Source organism: Dendrobium catenatum, unplaced genomic scaffold (genome assembly GCF_001605985.2).
Source record: "Dendrobium catenatum unplaced genomic scaffold, ASM160598v2 fragScaff_scaffold_72, whole genome shotgun sequence".
Classification (NCBI taxonomy): domain Eukaryota; kingdom Viridiplantae; phylum Streptophyta; class Magnoliopsida; order Asparagales; family Orchidaceae; genus Dendrobium; species Dendrobium catenatum.
Window position 1 is genome coordinate 951,341 of NW_021318534.1, and position 16,944 is coordinate 968,284.

The window sequence follows — 16,944 nt, forward strand, 5'->3', positions numbered from 1 at the left end:
AAACTTGAACAATTATTAAATAAAATTTGAATTTTAAACATCATTATTGCCCATAATTTTATTTTAGGTCTTAAGAACCCAAAATTTTTTATAAGTATTTGAAAATAATTAGTGTTAATGTAGAAATGTACCATTTTGTCAGCTCTAATATTTTTTACGTTGGAGTAAATCAAAATAAACTCACATTCCTATTAAAATTTTAATTCATAATCTCTTAATTAATAATAAAAACTCTTAACCATTATACAAGCTGAGCTGGGTTTCTCAGCTATCTGAAGAATAAAACTAACCAAATTAAACCAAGAAAGAAGTCGTGTCCGGCAGTGGACTCTAGTGAGGCAGCCATGAGAATGATCCAACAGTTCAGTAGCTGCGGATAAAACCAGCACCTATCGCTAAACCTCCGCCGGGACATTCACCTCATCGCCGCCGAGCTACTGAAATGGCCCTTCGCCTCCCGCTTTCTGCATTCGAAGCCCCGCCCTTCATTCTTAATCCTATCCCTTTCAGATCTCTCTCCTCTCTCTTTGGAACTTCCATCATCGCTTTCTCGCAGCCGCAACGCATCCGCCGCCGAAAACTATCATTCATACTCAGCGCTGTCGGAAAGGAAGAGACTGAGCTGGGCGTTCCCGGCGTTGAGGTGAATGTTGAGATTGAGGAGGAGAAGACAGGCCTTAGTGCATCGAGCAAGTTGGAGGAGGACGCCAGCCCTGAGGAATTGGAGAACATCGGAAAAATTAAGAGGGTAACTTTTTTTTCCTCTCTACGTCCATCTCTTCTTGTACGTGTTTGTTCTAACGGTGATGGGTTTCCTCATGAAGGTTTTGGAGCTTCTGAAGAAGAATAGAGATATGCTCTTCGGTGAGGTGAGGCAAATTTCAAACCCATGATGTTTTATCTGGATATTTTTTTTTCTGCAATGAGAAGAGGGGATAGGATGGGAGCTGAGCCGTGTAGTTCAACTGATAGAGGGGCCTTTCCTCTTGCTAGAGAACCGGCCTTCGAGCGCGTGAACTAGCATATATACCTACATACACTAACAATTGCAATTATCTTTCGCCATCCCCATAAGAAAAAAGGATAGGAATCCTATTTCATGAGCAGTTAGTGAATTTATTGAACAATATCAAAATAGCTGCCAATGTTCCTCTCCATCACAACCACCACTTCTTTCATTTACATCTACACCATCTGATGAACCAATCACAATCATTGAAAAAAACAAACTCTGTCATCTAAAATAGAATTGCTGTAAAATGGTCTTTCTATCAAAGCTCCAAAAAGCTGCTAGTATTTGTTATACATTACCAAGTTACTTGTATTGGGATGGATACTATCATCATCTTTTCTAATTTATTAAAAACCTTTCGTAGCTTTCTATCTTCTTCATGTATTAGAGCAAAAAAAAAGACCAATGGAACCTCACCAATTTCATGTCTTCTTTGTCTTAGTTCTTCGGGCTCTTTGGTAACTTTCATTTCTTCCTTTCTCAGCTTTTCCATGGATGTCTTAGCAACTTTGAACATGAATGCAGTAGAAACAGAAGATCCATCCTTGCTTAAGATGAATGAAATTACAATTCATTCTACCCTACAAATTTTTAGGTCTAACTTCAAACCATTGTTCCGATTCAACTCACCCCTGGCAACTATCTCACATGAAGATCTCAGGTCCTGAAACTATTCAAGGCAAATGGGTTTAGTGGATATCTCGATGGGTCTATTTCTTACCCATCTAAATAGATAGCTGATGAAGCTAATCACATTTCTCACAACTCTCATTATGCTACATGGATGATCATAGACCAAAATCTCATTGCAGCTTTATACACCACAATAATTGCCTATATTCTTAATTGAGAGGCTTTTATAGTTGACAAATTGCTCCATAGTTATTCAACAAAAAAACGAACTTCACAACCTCTCAGTGAATAATCAATATATTACACAAGTTCTATTGGAGGTTAAAACGAAGGCTGATAATATCGCATTAGTTGGTTCTAGGGGTGTAAACGAGTCGAGTCGAGTCGAGTCGAGTATTTGCCTTATCAATCCTAGCTCGTTTAATCCCTAATAAGCTCGAGCTCGAGCTCGAGTTTGAGCTCGATAAGTGGGCTCGAGCTCAACTCGTTTAGGAAATATCAAGCTCGAGCTCTCGCGAGCTCGTTAACGAGTCGAGTTCGAGCCGGCTCGGCTCGCTTACACCCCTAGTTGGTTCTACCATTGATCTTAAAGATATCATCCTATATATTCTTAATGGTTTATCTCCTAACTATAAAGCTTTCAAAACAACCTTTTGTACCTCTCTCCAACCTACATGTTTGGATGATTTCTATTCTCTCCAGTGTAATGAAGAAATTAATATTGATAATGAAGCCACTTGTGAAGATCAAAATGCTCAAACTATTGATCCCATTGTGGCTCTCTCCATTTCTTGAATCTAGAGGATGGGTCTTTTTCCCAATTTCTTTTGTAGTTGTTGTAGTTACTCCGATCCATCCACTTGAGGAGGTCACTCATCCAATTTGTCCAACAACAGTTGTTTTGTTCTAATCAAATTACATGTCAAATATTTGGTTAGGGAGGTCACTTGGCTTCTCAATGTTGGCATCATATCAATCTCACTTACTCCTCCCTTAGGACTATTCAGCAAGCTTTATTTGTTGTTGATTTTTACTCCAATGACAACTAGCATTTAGCTCCGATGCCAGTTCACATCTCACAACCAATTCCAATTGTCTTAAGCAACCTATCTTATATCGAGACAAAGAGCAAGTGTTTATCAAAAATGGCCAGTCAACATCGATTTTAACCACAATTGAAGGGCTTCTTTCAATGTCCCATCTTAAACTTCTTTGTAAACTGCTTCTTCATGTTCCACAGCTCTCACAATCAATTTTTTTTTGGTTCACAAACTCACTTTGAAAATGATTGTTCCATTTTCTTTGATGCCATTGGCTACACTATCAAGGATCTCTTATTAGCTAAACAACATCCTTCTCTTTGTATTTCCTCTAGTACATATACTTGTAACTCATGCCACCAAGCGAAGCATCACAAACTTCCCTTTTTTTCCGTCAAAGACAATTACCTACATTACTTCTGGAACTTATATATTTTGATATATTGGGAACATCTTTCATAATACACTCTATGCTACAAATCTTATGATCATTTATTAATGATTTTTCTAGAATTTGTTTTCTCTTTCCTATGTCCAACAAATCTGACTCAACTCAAAGGTTCATTCAATTTAAAACATTGATTGAAAATCAGCCAAGTATGGTCAATCAAAATTATGTGAATTAATGGCAGCGAAACATCCAAGAACAAATTCTTAAAAATCTTCTATCTCAATGGGTATTAAACATAAATTTAGCTATCCCTACACTCCTAAACAGAATGCTATTGCCAAGAAGAAGCATCATTGTATAATTGAAATTGCTCAAACTCTCTTTATAGAAGCAGGTCTCCCTCATCATCTTTGGGTTGACTCCCATTTCATTGCTATATATATCAATCACTTATCTTCCTGAGTGACTAAATTTCGGTTTTCATATAAGCCATTATATAATAGACCACCACAATATTCGCATTTTAAAGCCTTTGGCTGCAATTGCTATCTTTGATTACAAGTTCATTCTCTTAATATTGATTCCAAAATTGCTTTACTATATATTTGTTTGGTATGCTTCTTTTCATGAAAGTTAAAAATGCTACAACCTGCTCAAGGGAAAAACACTCGTTTCCTGTTATGTCCTTTGATGAAACTAGCATTTCATCTGAAAGTCTTAGTTGTCATTGCAGAACGTCCTCTGTCATTGCTTCTATGCCTCTTAACTTGGATGCATTATTCTATGTGGACGCCGAATGCCGTCCAGAGCCCAATGAAAATGTGCCACGGTACTGCTCGGTTCTGAGCTCAGTAATGCTCGGTACTGAATGACGTGGCTGCACCTGATTGGCCTCTGGACGGTAAGCTGTGTCTGGTGTCCGCACATAATAATCTCTCCTTACCTTGGGCCATGTATGTATCATCCCTATCAAACACTCCACAACCTCCATTTCCAATTCATCACAAGGCCCACTTCCCTCAACCCACATTTCCCATTCCACCAGTTGTTTCTCCAATTTCTTCTCCACTGCAACCATAACATTTCCAGCCTTAGCACTCACATCTCTTAGTTACTCGCAGAAATGCCTGACCACAAGATCAAAAATTGAATCTTTCAAATCAAGACACATTCTTAATCTTACTCATGTCATAACCACTCTTATTATTCCAACTTGTTACACCACTGCAGCAAAGTTTCTCGAATGGAGGCAGGTGATGTCTTGAGAGTTTCATGCCCTTTAGGTTCAAGGCACTTGGAGTCTAGTATCACCATCTTCATAGCAAAACATGCTAAATAGCAAGTAGATTTTCATAGGCAAACTTAATTTAATGGTATGGTTGCACGTTATGAAGCTTGTCTTGTTGCTTAAGATTACAAACAAGAACATCTCATAAACTACGATGAAACATTTAGTTCTATTGCTAGGATGCCTTGTATCTAGCTCCTCTCAATTGCTCTACATTTCAGCTGGATAGCTTTGCAGTTATATGTTTCCAATGACTTTCTTCATGGTATACTTGGTGAAACAATTTACATGGCTCAACCTCCAAGTTTTAAAAATGTATAGAATGCGGGGAATGTATGACTATTGCAAAAGGCTATTTATAGACTTAGATAAGCACCTCACCAATGGTATGACACCTTCGCCAGTTACCTATAGAAGCAAGGATTTATTTTTAGCACTGTAGATCCTTCTTTTTTGATATACAACTATAATCATACTTAAATATACAATGCTTATTTATTTTCATGATATTCTTTTCATTGGTAATTGATATATCATCATAAAATTATCTGGATCGGGCACGAATCTCGTGACAAAATCAAGTTGGAAACTTCAAAAATTAAATTCAGGACCATCTAAACTCTAATTTCAGCAAACTTACAGTCGAACTGAACTTCTCGGAAATACGAACGACACCAAATTCAACTCAATCCGAGCCCAAATAAGTCCAAATCAAAGACCCAAACCACATTTGGAAGGTTAAATCCATAATTTGGATTACCAAACAGTTTCCAAATATGGCGTGCTTATAGCCGAATCGAGCAACTTGACGAGACGAATCCAACGAGACCAAGATTGCCAAATTCCGATATCAGTAAGGCATACAAATGCTCAATAAACGGTCCATGATCAAGGGATTATACATCGGCCATCTATTCAAATCACTCCCAATTTACCCCTGATCTTCCTCCTATTACTGGCCGTGCCACTCTCAGAAAATTATAAATAGTCTCCTCATTTCTCTTGAGAGGGGACCCCAAGCAAGAAGAGAAGTGAAGGGAGAAAAGGAAGAGAAGGAAGAAACTCCTCCTCGACCACCGCCGGACTTTCACCCGACTGTCAACTTATGTTGAAATTCTGCCCAACTGTCGACTGGCGCCGGAATTCTGCCTATGCATCATTTGTATTGTAATTGTAAAGAGCATATTATCTAATTTCTAGAGTTTTGTTATGGTTTTCTATGTAATAGAAATATCATTTTATGTTCAAAGTTGTTTGCGTTGAACACTTACCTTGGCCTAAATGCCTTGCTTTGTTAACATGTAGCAGAAACATAGAAAATATTCCTTTCTCGCTGAAATTTTGGGTCCTTGTTGACCCCGACACCTCAAACCACTTACGAAAGGGCCAAACTGGTGAGTAAAGCGATATGCGCCTTAGCCCCACGTGTCACTTGAAGGATCAAACGACCTATGATTGCCAAACGGATGGCGCCGTCGCGATCAGGACATCAAATTCTGCTAGGTCAAGCCCCCTTGCTATCGAATCGGACGAGATCTGTCAAAAGAGATGACCGACACCCGAAATTAAAGTGCGAGGCTGCTCAAACGACGTCCGATCGTGAAACGGACTGCATCGTTGTGTCCGGAACATCAGTAACACCCTAAATGCACTACCAATTTATTTAATTGAGCTGGTGCACGCAAATTGAGATGGTCCACATGTAAACATTACTCTCGGCGTGCTCAAACGGCGTCCGATTGTGAAACGGACTACGCCATTGCGATCGAGATATCAACAATACCTAAATTCACTATCAATTTGTTTAATTTGGATATTCGGCGAATTCGACAAATTTTGCGAGGCAATCAACGCGCAAAATGAGAAAATGACACACAAATCGAGACTTTTTTTTTGGAGGCTGATTGAAACATCACTGCCCTCTTGAATTAATGCATAAGTGATAAAGCATCAATATGATTTTCAGTTAATTTTTTTTTTAGCAAAAGCAGGTGCCAAAAAAAAATCAAATCTGCTTTAAATGCTAATAAATGCATTACCTTATTTATCCCTGTTGTTTCTCTGTTGCAGCTGGCCTCAAACGCACCAAATTGCCTTTAAAATGAAACTGACAGAACTCTAATGAGGCAATTAATTTGAAATCCTTCCTAGAAAAATTTGGAGACCAAATAGAGAAAAATGTCATGTATAATCTAATGTGCATTTAATATCTCATCTTATTTTATGCAAATTCAGTGCTGTTGTGTGCCTAATATTACAAACTGAGCCTTACAATCTTCGTTATTAGAAGGAAGTCAACAAAAAATCCTTGGTTGTCAATTTTCCTCTCCTATGTCTGGCCAAAACAAAAGTTCCAACTCCCGTGGTCTTATGCCCCTTCCTTTTCTTGCTATGGTTGTACAAGTTCCTCCAAAAATCTGTGACATTTCTTGGGAGAATAGACCTACTAGATGCAAGAGGTCTACAACGAAAAAAAAAAACCTTTCTTTGGTCCTCTTCCTCCCCGGCTCCAACAGTAGAAAAGGAAGGTTCGAATTTCCTTTCTCTTCTGGGATCTTCTTGCCTGTCATTAGGAAACTCTTGACAACCTCCCACTATATTAACTCTTCCGCTGTCCTCGCTTCAAGGGACCTAAAAAAAAAAAGACCTCTTCCCTAACCCCTTTCTCAGCAAAAAACTCCATAGCCCCTCCTACACCAGCCTTGTCCACCAAACCTAGCTTCCTCCCTCTTCATTTCGTCCACAAGAAGCTTCACGTCAGAAAGCTTTCACCCGACCCCAACACTTCCCTTGCCTCCTCTACTCCACGTTTAACCTCAATCTTCCAGCCGAACTCAACAGGTGAAAGTTTGAGCTCGAGCTCGACTCGTGAGCTCGATAAGCTCGGCTCGAGAGCCCATAAACGAGTCGAGCTCGAGCCAGCTCGCGAGCCAGCTCGGCTCACTTACACCCCTACCATACAATACATTGGGATGAATACTTCTGAAATAGAAATTTTGAAAGCTATGATAGTATTCTAAGCATCATTGTATCTAATTTAAGCTTATTTCATGAACCTTTTGCTAGTATTGTGGATTCGTCTCTCTTTTGATTTTCTCATTGCAAATTCACATCCATCTCTTTACTAGACTAGTTCAATCTTTTTGTTCTTGAAGTCATCTTTTGTACATGAATTTTTTCACAATTATTAGTGAGTGCCACAGGTTTCTTGTATCTTGGGATGAAAGGTTTATTTGTGACGATTCATGGGCTACCTTGTTGGAAGCATATCAACTTTGCTAGATTTGCATGATAAATATCCAATCTTTAATTAACCGGAGCCAAAATTTTCCAAGTCAATTAGAATGATGCAAACCAGGATGTCTTTGATTATCATAGTTTTGCTAACTTTGTTATAATTCTGGATCCTCAAGAAAGTCTTTGATTGTTATGGTAACTGTTGATTGTTACAGTACTCGATGAATGCTATAATATCCTTTAATTGCTGCAATGTTGAGATTCCTTATTGCCTTAGATTGCTGTAGTATCCTTTAATTGCTTCAATGTTGAGATTCCTTATTACCTAGGATTGCTATACTTTGAGAGCCTTTGTTGATTGATACAATACTGAGGCCTTCTTTTATGATTACTATAGTATCGGGTGGCGTTTGCTTCTTTAATTTCCTTACATGGAGGAATAGTACTTACAATTTCTTATTAAATATTTTGAGGGTTCCATGAATTTAACTATTTTGGTGAAAGAGTTTGCTTGATAGTTATACAGCAATCCCACGACCTCTCAGCCAACAGTCGAAGCCTTTACAAACTTTAGCGGACCTTCAGCTTTTCGGCTCAAATTATCTCTGCCATCCCCATGGCTGCTTAAATCCCATTTCCCTGCCCAACATCCAAGTAACCCATGTGTTTCACGTGGAACCTTCTTGATTCCTGCCCATAGTAAAGTCAAAATAATAATAATAAGAGGGCCACATGTGCATTTCATTATTGTCATGTAGAATCTTTTTTTTACACAAAGATAATGAGTCTAATCAACTCAACAACCTTATCCTCCTTCAATAGCTACACTCCAACATAGCTTACATCACATTCCACCTCTATAGTCTCTTAAAAATAAAAAGAGTTTTCTTTCATTTACTCTACTGAAACCATTCAGCCCATTTCTTTCACCTAAAGCCCATTCCTCTCATTCCACTGCAGAAAATCACTTATGCTATTTCACATAGAATGCTGTAACCTTTTTTTTTTGTTCTCTATACTTAACCGTCCTTCTCTAGTCTAACGGCTGCTTACAAAATTTTTGGTATTAGTTTAGAAATCTAGCATCAACAGTCCATTTTTTTAAGGGCTATTACCCAACCAGCCCGCTTGCACTACTCTCTAAATAGTCCATTCATAACAAAGTTGTAACAAATCATTTTACCCTATGCCGAAACAACTCTGAGCTCATAAATTCCAGCCCACTTTAAATTACCAAGGCCCAACAGCTTTTGTTGCAAGAAAGCATTGCCTAGATTCATTGAGTACTCTAAAGCCGAACTAATTCAGCCCACTCATCTCTCATTTTCCACACAAAAGATGTCAAACAGTGAGCTCCTCCTTTATTATTTACCCTTTTTTAAAGATATACTAACTGATGAATTTAATTCCATTAACATTTTGCTTGTCACCTGGTATTATCTTCGTTATCAATTATATATATATATATGTAAAAAAATGTTAAATAAAAGAATAAAAAGGAGATTTTATGTATCTCGCCGCCGCCATCCCTGTCGTCGACATGCAAAGGTATAATCTCTAAACTCAGATTTTCATTCTCGACATTGGCGGCGAACTAGCAAACCCCCTATGCGCTCACGTAGCGTTGTGGGGAGGGAAGCTAGTGCGACGCCTATGACGAGGCGGGAAATCGCCTAAAATCCTATCATCAACGCTCGCAACGAGCCGGCAAACCCCCTACGCGCTCACGTAGCTTTGTAGGGAGGGAAACCGGCGCGGTGCTTACGACGAGGTGGATAATCCCTGGAGTGCTCATGTAGCACAAAGGGGGACATAAATAAGTACCTCCGAACGCTCACGTAGTGCAGAAGGGGGAAAAATTGTGCTCTTTAATAACAAAAATAAAAAAAAAAACCATTAAACGCTCATGTAGCGGGAGGGGATAAAAAAATAATAATTTTGCAATCGTGATGTCATTTTTGACACCTACCTGAAGCGCTCACGTAGCGTCGAGGGGAAAGGTTGCCTCTTGGTTTTTTCCCTAAACAGGGGAGACGCCGGGAGGATGCCGAAATTTTCAGCAAAATTGGGGTCTTGGACTTGAATAAAATTTGGACAGCATGACACTTATTTGAGATCAGATGATCAATAATTTAAACTTAAACTTGAATCAAATGAGCTAAATGTGAGAACTCAAATTTGATTTGGACTTGAACATGTTTGAACTCAAGCAAAGACTTGAGTTGGACCACAGGGAACTCTTACAATGAACGATGATGAATTGAACTTCATTTGGACTAAATGACATTAACTTAAATTTGGAATTAAATTCAAAAGAAATAAATGCAAAGAACTTTAACTTGAATTAAACTTGCAAGGACACAGGGGACCTGAACATAGAACTTGAATTCAATCAAACTACAAGAGGCTCAAATTTCCAAAGGCTTCAAAAGATTTTGACTTGAACTTGAACCATGATGATGATAATTTAAATTTCACTAAAAATGAAACCATGATTAATTGCAAAGGAACATATGTGGAATTTGCAATGCATAAGAAGACTTGCAAATACTATTTGCTTACAAGTAGTGATGACTTGTAGACAACATGATTAAACTCCTTGCTATGATGCCTTTAATGGATAGCAAATAAAGAAAACATGCAACAAGTGTTCAAATTGAAATATGACCTTCCCACAAGCAATATAAGTCAACATGCAAGCAAGAATCAAGTGGAAATGCAAATCTATCTTGAAAGTTAAACATAATTAAGACAAAAGAGGAATAAGGAATCTCATTTGAATGATGATATAATATTTCCAATGAAATATTGAGAGACTACCATTTCAATTGAGAAGCAAGTGGAAATGTATAACTTGTGGATCAATGGACTTGTAAGGTGTCATTCGCTCATGAATGATGATAACACAATATGCCGATACAATGTCTTCAAGGGACTGCAAAGTCTATATGCAATGGGCAATCAACCAGCTCATGATACTTATCTCAATCATGTAGTTGAATAATGTGAGATAATTGCAACAATCGCAAGGAGGTACAATGAACATTATAGTTCGACAGTCAACCATAATCTATAAACAAACACATAAAGCTCTCAATACATTCAAGTGACGAATGATGAAAACAAAATGGGCTCAGAGTATCCAGCCAAGTCTATTTGAGAATGATATTTGTATCGATCATTCAATCAACTACAATGAGAAAGACGCGACATGTAACTTGATGACAATCAAGTATGAACTATGCAATAGATAAAAAAAAATGAATGAAAATGAATAAACATGGAGAAGTGCAATATAGTCTCTATCGACAGCAATTCAATATACAAAAGAATGCATGAGTTTCCTACAAGCTGAAGAGTTCAATAGGCGACATATGAGACACAATCTGAAGGCAAGAGTGTTATGTCAACAATATATACAAATCACCTACAGACTATCGCAACAGGAGGTGGTGAATAAATGACAGGATGTCCACACAACTGACAACAATAAAATTGCTAGCAAATACATTGGCTTCTTATAAGCATTGAAGAGCAACGTGTAATGAATGTAAATGAATAAGAGAGAAGTAGGTGTAATTGAGGGTCTCATCAATCAGCTTGTATGTAAGGAGGGATGGATGCAATGCATACAACAACACTTCCAACACGAATATAACATTAATATAGTAACTTGCTGATCGACGTATAAGAAGATTGTTGATGGAGATAGCATAGTCAGGTGTCAACATCAAATTGTTAATAATTATAATGATTTTTTCCCATAGTAAATTATAGTAGAAATACAACAGACCACAACAAGTGTAACGAATGGATAAGAACATACAAGCTCCTATGAGCTATTATAGAAGATCCGTTGTACACTCTATAGGCTGTCCACAAGCAAAATGTCATATGACTAAAACAAATGTAAATGCCTATGGGCCGTTGAAAGAGACCGTTGTGCACCTAATACGTCACCCATAAGAAAGATACAAGGGAACTGCAACAAATGCAAACACCTACGAATAAAAGCAGGAGACTCGTCAGTGCACTACGATCCACCTGCAGAAAGCAACAAGTAGTGCACGACAGTCCACCTGTACAAAGCAGCGAGTAACTATATTCAGAAGTTGTTACGCCACGCCACCGGATCCGCAACATTTATGCAAGCGGACATAAGGCGTTTATAAATATTATTATAATACCACTGCACATGCACCGTAGTTTGTATACACATATGTACACAAGGGGTAAATATAATCTTAGACCCGCAAATCTATGGGCTCCAAAAATTCGGCCCCGGCCTTCTCGCCGTGCGATTGATTGTTGCTTTTTATTTGGCGAGGGAGTTTTAACGGGATAAATTCCGGGATAAATTTTGGAAGGCAGATGAGTTTGTAGATAAGACACTACCCAGAGATTTGGCCCTCATTTTGTGAGGACTTTATGATCTGAGTTCTGGTTTCCTATAGGCGCAAGCCCCTATAGTTAATTACCCCTCCCGATCACGAGAGAGAACTTTCGATTAAGGCTAGTCATCGATCAGATTCGTATAGAATATACGTGTTATCTGGCATATAGTAGCAGCAATGGGTTTAGGTATTGGTAGAAATTGGGTTTGAACTTGGAAGGGTTTAAAGAGTTTGGTAATTTGAAGGTTTTGACATTTAAAATTGAAATTTGTTAGAGGACACGTACCACGTCCTTACTGGCAGGAGATTGTTTGAGAATGGATCCTAGTGATATTTTCGACCAGGCATTAGCTCTTTGTGAGCTGAAGTATTTTTCAATTTGTCCACCCCGACAAAGCTGAAGTATTTTTCAATTTGTCCACCCCGACAAACTATTACGGAGGGTGGATGAAGTTTGCTTTAAGTGTTGATGGATGGATTTTATTTTTAAATAGATGGATTTTGGGATTTTGGATTTTGTAGAGTTTTGGAGTTTTGGTGGCATTTGAAAGTATTTATGAACCCCTTCGGTTAAGATAAACATTCAACACGGTCATCATCGGGGTGTTTGGGAGCATTTTCATTTGTAGTTTGAACCTTGTCGACTCTATCTGGATGTTGACAGAGGATCGGGTATCTCATAGGCTTTGTGCCTTTGTTAGTTAATTCTATTGATTTTAGGTCTTAAAGGCATAATATGAATGTATAAAAATAAATATATCGGCCGCCACAATCGTGTATTTGTCTGATGGTTCGAATCCTGTTGACTTCTATTGATCCATATAGAAGGATCGGATTCGAACTTGAATTCACTTGTTGACCCACGCAGCATCCCTAGACGTCACGTGTGTTCCCACAAGACGCTCGCCGGGGCCCATGCGGTGTTTGAGAGCATTTTATAATTATACACTGTCTACTCCTTTTTACCTGCTTAGGAGGATCGGGTTTAAATTTAATAACCCGCGCAGCATCCTTAGACGACACGTGTGTACCAATAACACGCTCGTCGGGGCCCTTGCGGGTCTAAGATTACATTTACCCCTTTTGTACCTATGTGTATACAAACTACGGTGCATGTGCAGGGGTATTATAATAATATTTATAAATTCCTTATGTCCGCTTGCATAAATGTTGCGGATTCGGTGGCGTGGCGTAGCAACTTCTGAATAGAGTTACTTGCTGCTTTGTACAGGTGGACTATCGTGCACTACTTGTTGCTTTATGTAGGTGGATCGTAGTGCATTGACGAGTCTCCTACTTTTATTCGTAGGTTCTTGCATTTGCTGCAGTTCCCTTGTATCTTTCTTATGGGTGACGTATTAGGTGCACAACGGGTCTCTTTGAATGGCCCATAGGCATTTACATTTGTTTTAGTCATCTAACATTTTTCTTGTGGACAGCCTATTGAGTGTACAACGGATCTTCTATAACAGCTCATAGGAGCTTGTATGTTCTTATCCATTTGTTACACTTGTTGTGGTCTGTTGTATTTTTACTATAATTTACTGTGGGAAAAATCATTATTTTTATTAACAATTTGATGTTGACACCTAACTATGCTATCTCCATCAACAATCTTCTTATACGTCGATCAACGAGTTACTATATTTGTGTTATATTCGTGTTGGAAGTGTTGTTGTATGCATTGCATTCATCCCTCCTTACATACAAGCTGATTGATGAGACCCTCACTTACACCTACTTCTCTCTTATTCATTGACATTCATTACATGTTGCCCTTCAATGCTTGTAAGAAGCCAATGTATTTACTAGCAATTTGATTGTTGTCAGCTGTGTGGACATCCTATCATTTATTCACCACCTCCTATTGCAACAGTCTGTAGGTGATTTGTATATATTGTTGACATAACACTCTTGCCTTCAGATGGTGTCTCATATGTCGCCTATTGAACTCTTCAGCTTGTAGGAAACTCATGCATTCTTTTGTATATTGAATTGCTATCGATAGAGACTATATTGCACTTCTCCATGTTTATTCATTTTCATTCAATTTTTTTTATCTATTGCATAGTTGATACTTGATTGTCATCAAGTTACATGTCGCATCTTTCTCATTGTATTTGATTGAATGATCGATACAAATATCATTCTCAAATAGACTTGGCTGGATACTCTGAGCCCATTTTGTTTTCATTATTCGTCACTTGAATGCATTGAGAGCTTTATGTGTTTGTTTGTAGATTATGGTTGACTGTCGAACTATAATGTTCATTGTACCTCCTTGCGATTGTTGCAATTATCTCACATTATTCAACTACATGATTGAGATAAGTATCATAGCTGGTTGATTGCCCATTGCATATGGATTTTGCAGTCCCTTGAAGACATTGTATCGTCATATTGTGTTATCATCATTCATGAGCGAATGACACCTTACAAGTCCATTGATCCACAAGTTTTATACATTTCCACTTGCTTCTCAATTAAAATGGTAGTCTCCCAATATTTCATTGGAAATATTATATCATCGTTCAAATGAAGTTCCTTATTGCTCTTTTGTCTTAATTATGTTTAACTTTCAAGATAGATTTGCATTTCCACTTGATTCTTGCTTGCATGTTGACTTATATTGCTTGTGGGAATGTCATATTTCAATTTGAACACTTGTTGCATGTTTCCTTCATTTGCTATCCATTAAAGGCATCATAGCAAAGAGTTTAATCACGTTGTCTACAAGTCATCACTACTTGTAAGCAAATAGTATTTGCAAGTTTTCTTATCAATTGCAAATTTCACATATGTTCCTTTGCAATTAATCATGGTTTCATTTTTAGTGAAATTTAAACTTGTCATCATCTTGGTTCAAGTTTAAGTCAAAATATTTTGAAGCCTTTGGAAATTTGAGCCTCTTGTAGTTTGATTGAATTCAAGTTCTATGTTCAGGTCCCCTGTGTCTTTGCAAGTTTAATTCAAGTTAAAGTTCTTTGCATTTGTTTCTTTTGAATTTAATTCCAAATTTAAGTTAATGTCATTCAGTCCAAATGAAGTTCAATTCATCATCGTTCATTGTACGAGTTTCCTGTGGTCCAACTCAAGTCTTTGCTTGAGTTCAAACATGTTCAAGTCCAAATCAAATTTGAGTTCTCACATTTAGCTCATTTGATTCAAGTGTAAGTTTAAATTATTGATCATTTGATCTCAAATAAGTCTCATGCTGTGCAAATTTTATTCAAGTCCAAGTCCCCAATTTTGTTGAAAATTTCGGTAACCTCTCGGCGTCTCCCCCGTTTAGGGGAAAAACCAAGAGGCAACATTTCCCCTCGACGCTACGTGAGCGCTTCAGGTAGGTGTCAAAAATGACACCACGATTGCAAAATTATTATTTTTTTTATCCCCACCCGCTACATGAGCGTTTAAGGGTTTTTTTTGTTATTAAAGAGTGTAATTTTCTTTCCCTCCTCTGCACTACGTGAGCGTTCGGAGGTACTTATTTTTTGTCCCCCTTTGTGCTACATGAGCACTCCAGGGATTATCCACCTCGTCGTAAGCACCGCACCGGTTTCCCTCCCTACAACGCTATGTGAGCGCGTAGGGGGTTTGCTGGCTCGTTGCGAGCATCGAAGATAGGATTTTATGCGATTTCCCGCCTCGTCATAGGCGTCGCACTAGCTTCCCTCCCCACAACGCTACGTGAGCGCGTAGGGGGTTTGCTAGTTCTCCGCCAATGTCGAGAATGAAAATCTGAGTTTAGAGATTATACCTTTGCATGTCGGCGGCAGGGATGGCGGCGGCGAGATACAAAAAATATCCTTTTTTATTCTTTTTTTTTTAACCTTTTTTTTACACATATATAGAATTGATGACGAAGATAATACCAGGTGACTAGCAAAATGTTAATGGAATCAAATGCATCAGCTAGTATATCTTTAAAAAAGGGTAAATAATAAAGGAGGAGCTCACTGTTTGACCTCTTTTGTGTGGAAAATGAGAGATGAGTGGGCTGAATTAGTTGGGCTTTAGAGTACTCAATGAATCTAGGCAATGCTTTCTTGCAACAAAAGCTATTGGGCCTTGGTAATTTAAAGTGTGCTAGTATTATGAGCTCAGAGTTGTTTCGGCATAGGGTAAAATGATTTGCTACAACTTTGTTATGAATGGACTATTTAGAGAGTGGTGCAAGCGGACTGATTGAGTAATGACCCTTAAAAAAAAATGGACTGTTGATGCTAGATTTCTAAACTAATACCAAAATTTTTGTAAGCAGTCGTTGGACTAGAGAAGGACTGCTAAGTACAGAGAACAAAAAAAAAATGTTATAGCATTCTATGTGAAATAGCATAAGTGATTTTCTGTAGTGGAATGAGAGGAATGGGCTTTAGGTGAAAGAAATGGGCTGAATGGTTTCAGTAGAGTAAATGAAAGAAAACTCTTTTTATTTTTAAGAGACTATAGAGGTGGAATGTGATGTAAGCTATGTTGGAGTGTAGCTATTGAAGGAGGATAAGATTGCTGAGTTGATTAGACTCATTATCTCTGTGTTAAAAAAAAAGTTTCTACAGGACAATAATGAAATGCACATGTGGCCCTCTTATTATTATTATTTTGACTTTACTATGGGTAGGAATCAAGAAGGTTCCACGTGAAACACATGGGTTACTTGGATGTTGGGCAGGGAAATGGGATTTAAGCAGCCATGGGGATGGCAGAGGTAATTTTAGCCGGAAAGCTGAAGGTCCGCTGAAGTTTGTAAAGGCTTCGACTGTTGGCTGAGAGGTCGTGGGATTGCCGTATAACTATCAAACAAACTCTTTCACCAATACAACATGTATGCAAAAAGAAGGAATTAAGTTAGAATTTTCCTTCATTTTCTGGGATATCTCTACCCTGTTTGTGAACAAAACCTTCATCATTATATATATATATATATATATATATTTAAAAGAAGAAAT

General features: G+C 38.0%; 1 protein-coding gene across 7 annotated transcripts in view; it reads left to right on the forward strand.

Annotated features, from left to right (window-relative positions):
• Window positions 1-294: 294 nt before the first annotated feature.
• The window catches only part of LOC110108496 (protein CHLOROPLAST ENHANCING STRESS TOLERANCE, chloroplastic), a 45,694-nt gene continuing 29,044 nt past the window's right edge, over window positions 295-16,944 (forward strand). For all 7 annotated transcript variants that reach the window (XR_003701158.1, XR_002304469.2, XR_002304470.2 and 4 more), the window contains exons 1-2: window positions 295-748; window positions 825-869. Coding sequence is in view for 4 of the 7 variants with exons in the window: in XM_028695907.1 (XP_028551740.1) it covers window positions 443-748; window positions 825-869 (351 nt within the window). In the remaining 3 variants the exon portion in view is untranslated. The remainder of the gene's footprint in view (window positions 749-824; window positions 870-16,944) is intronic.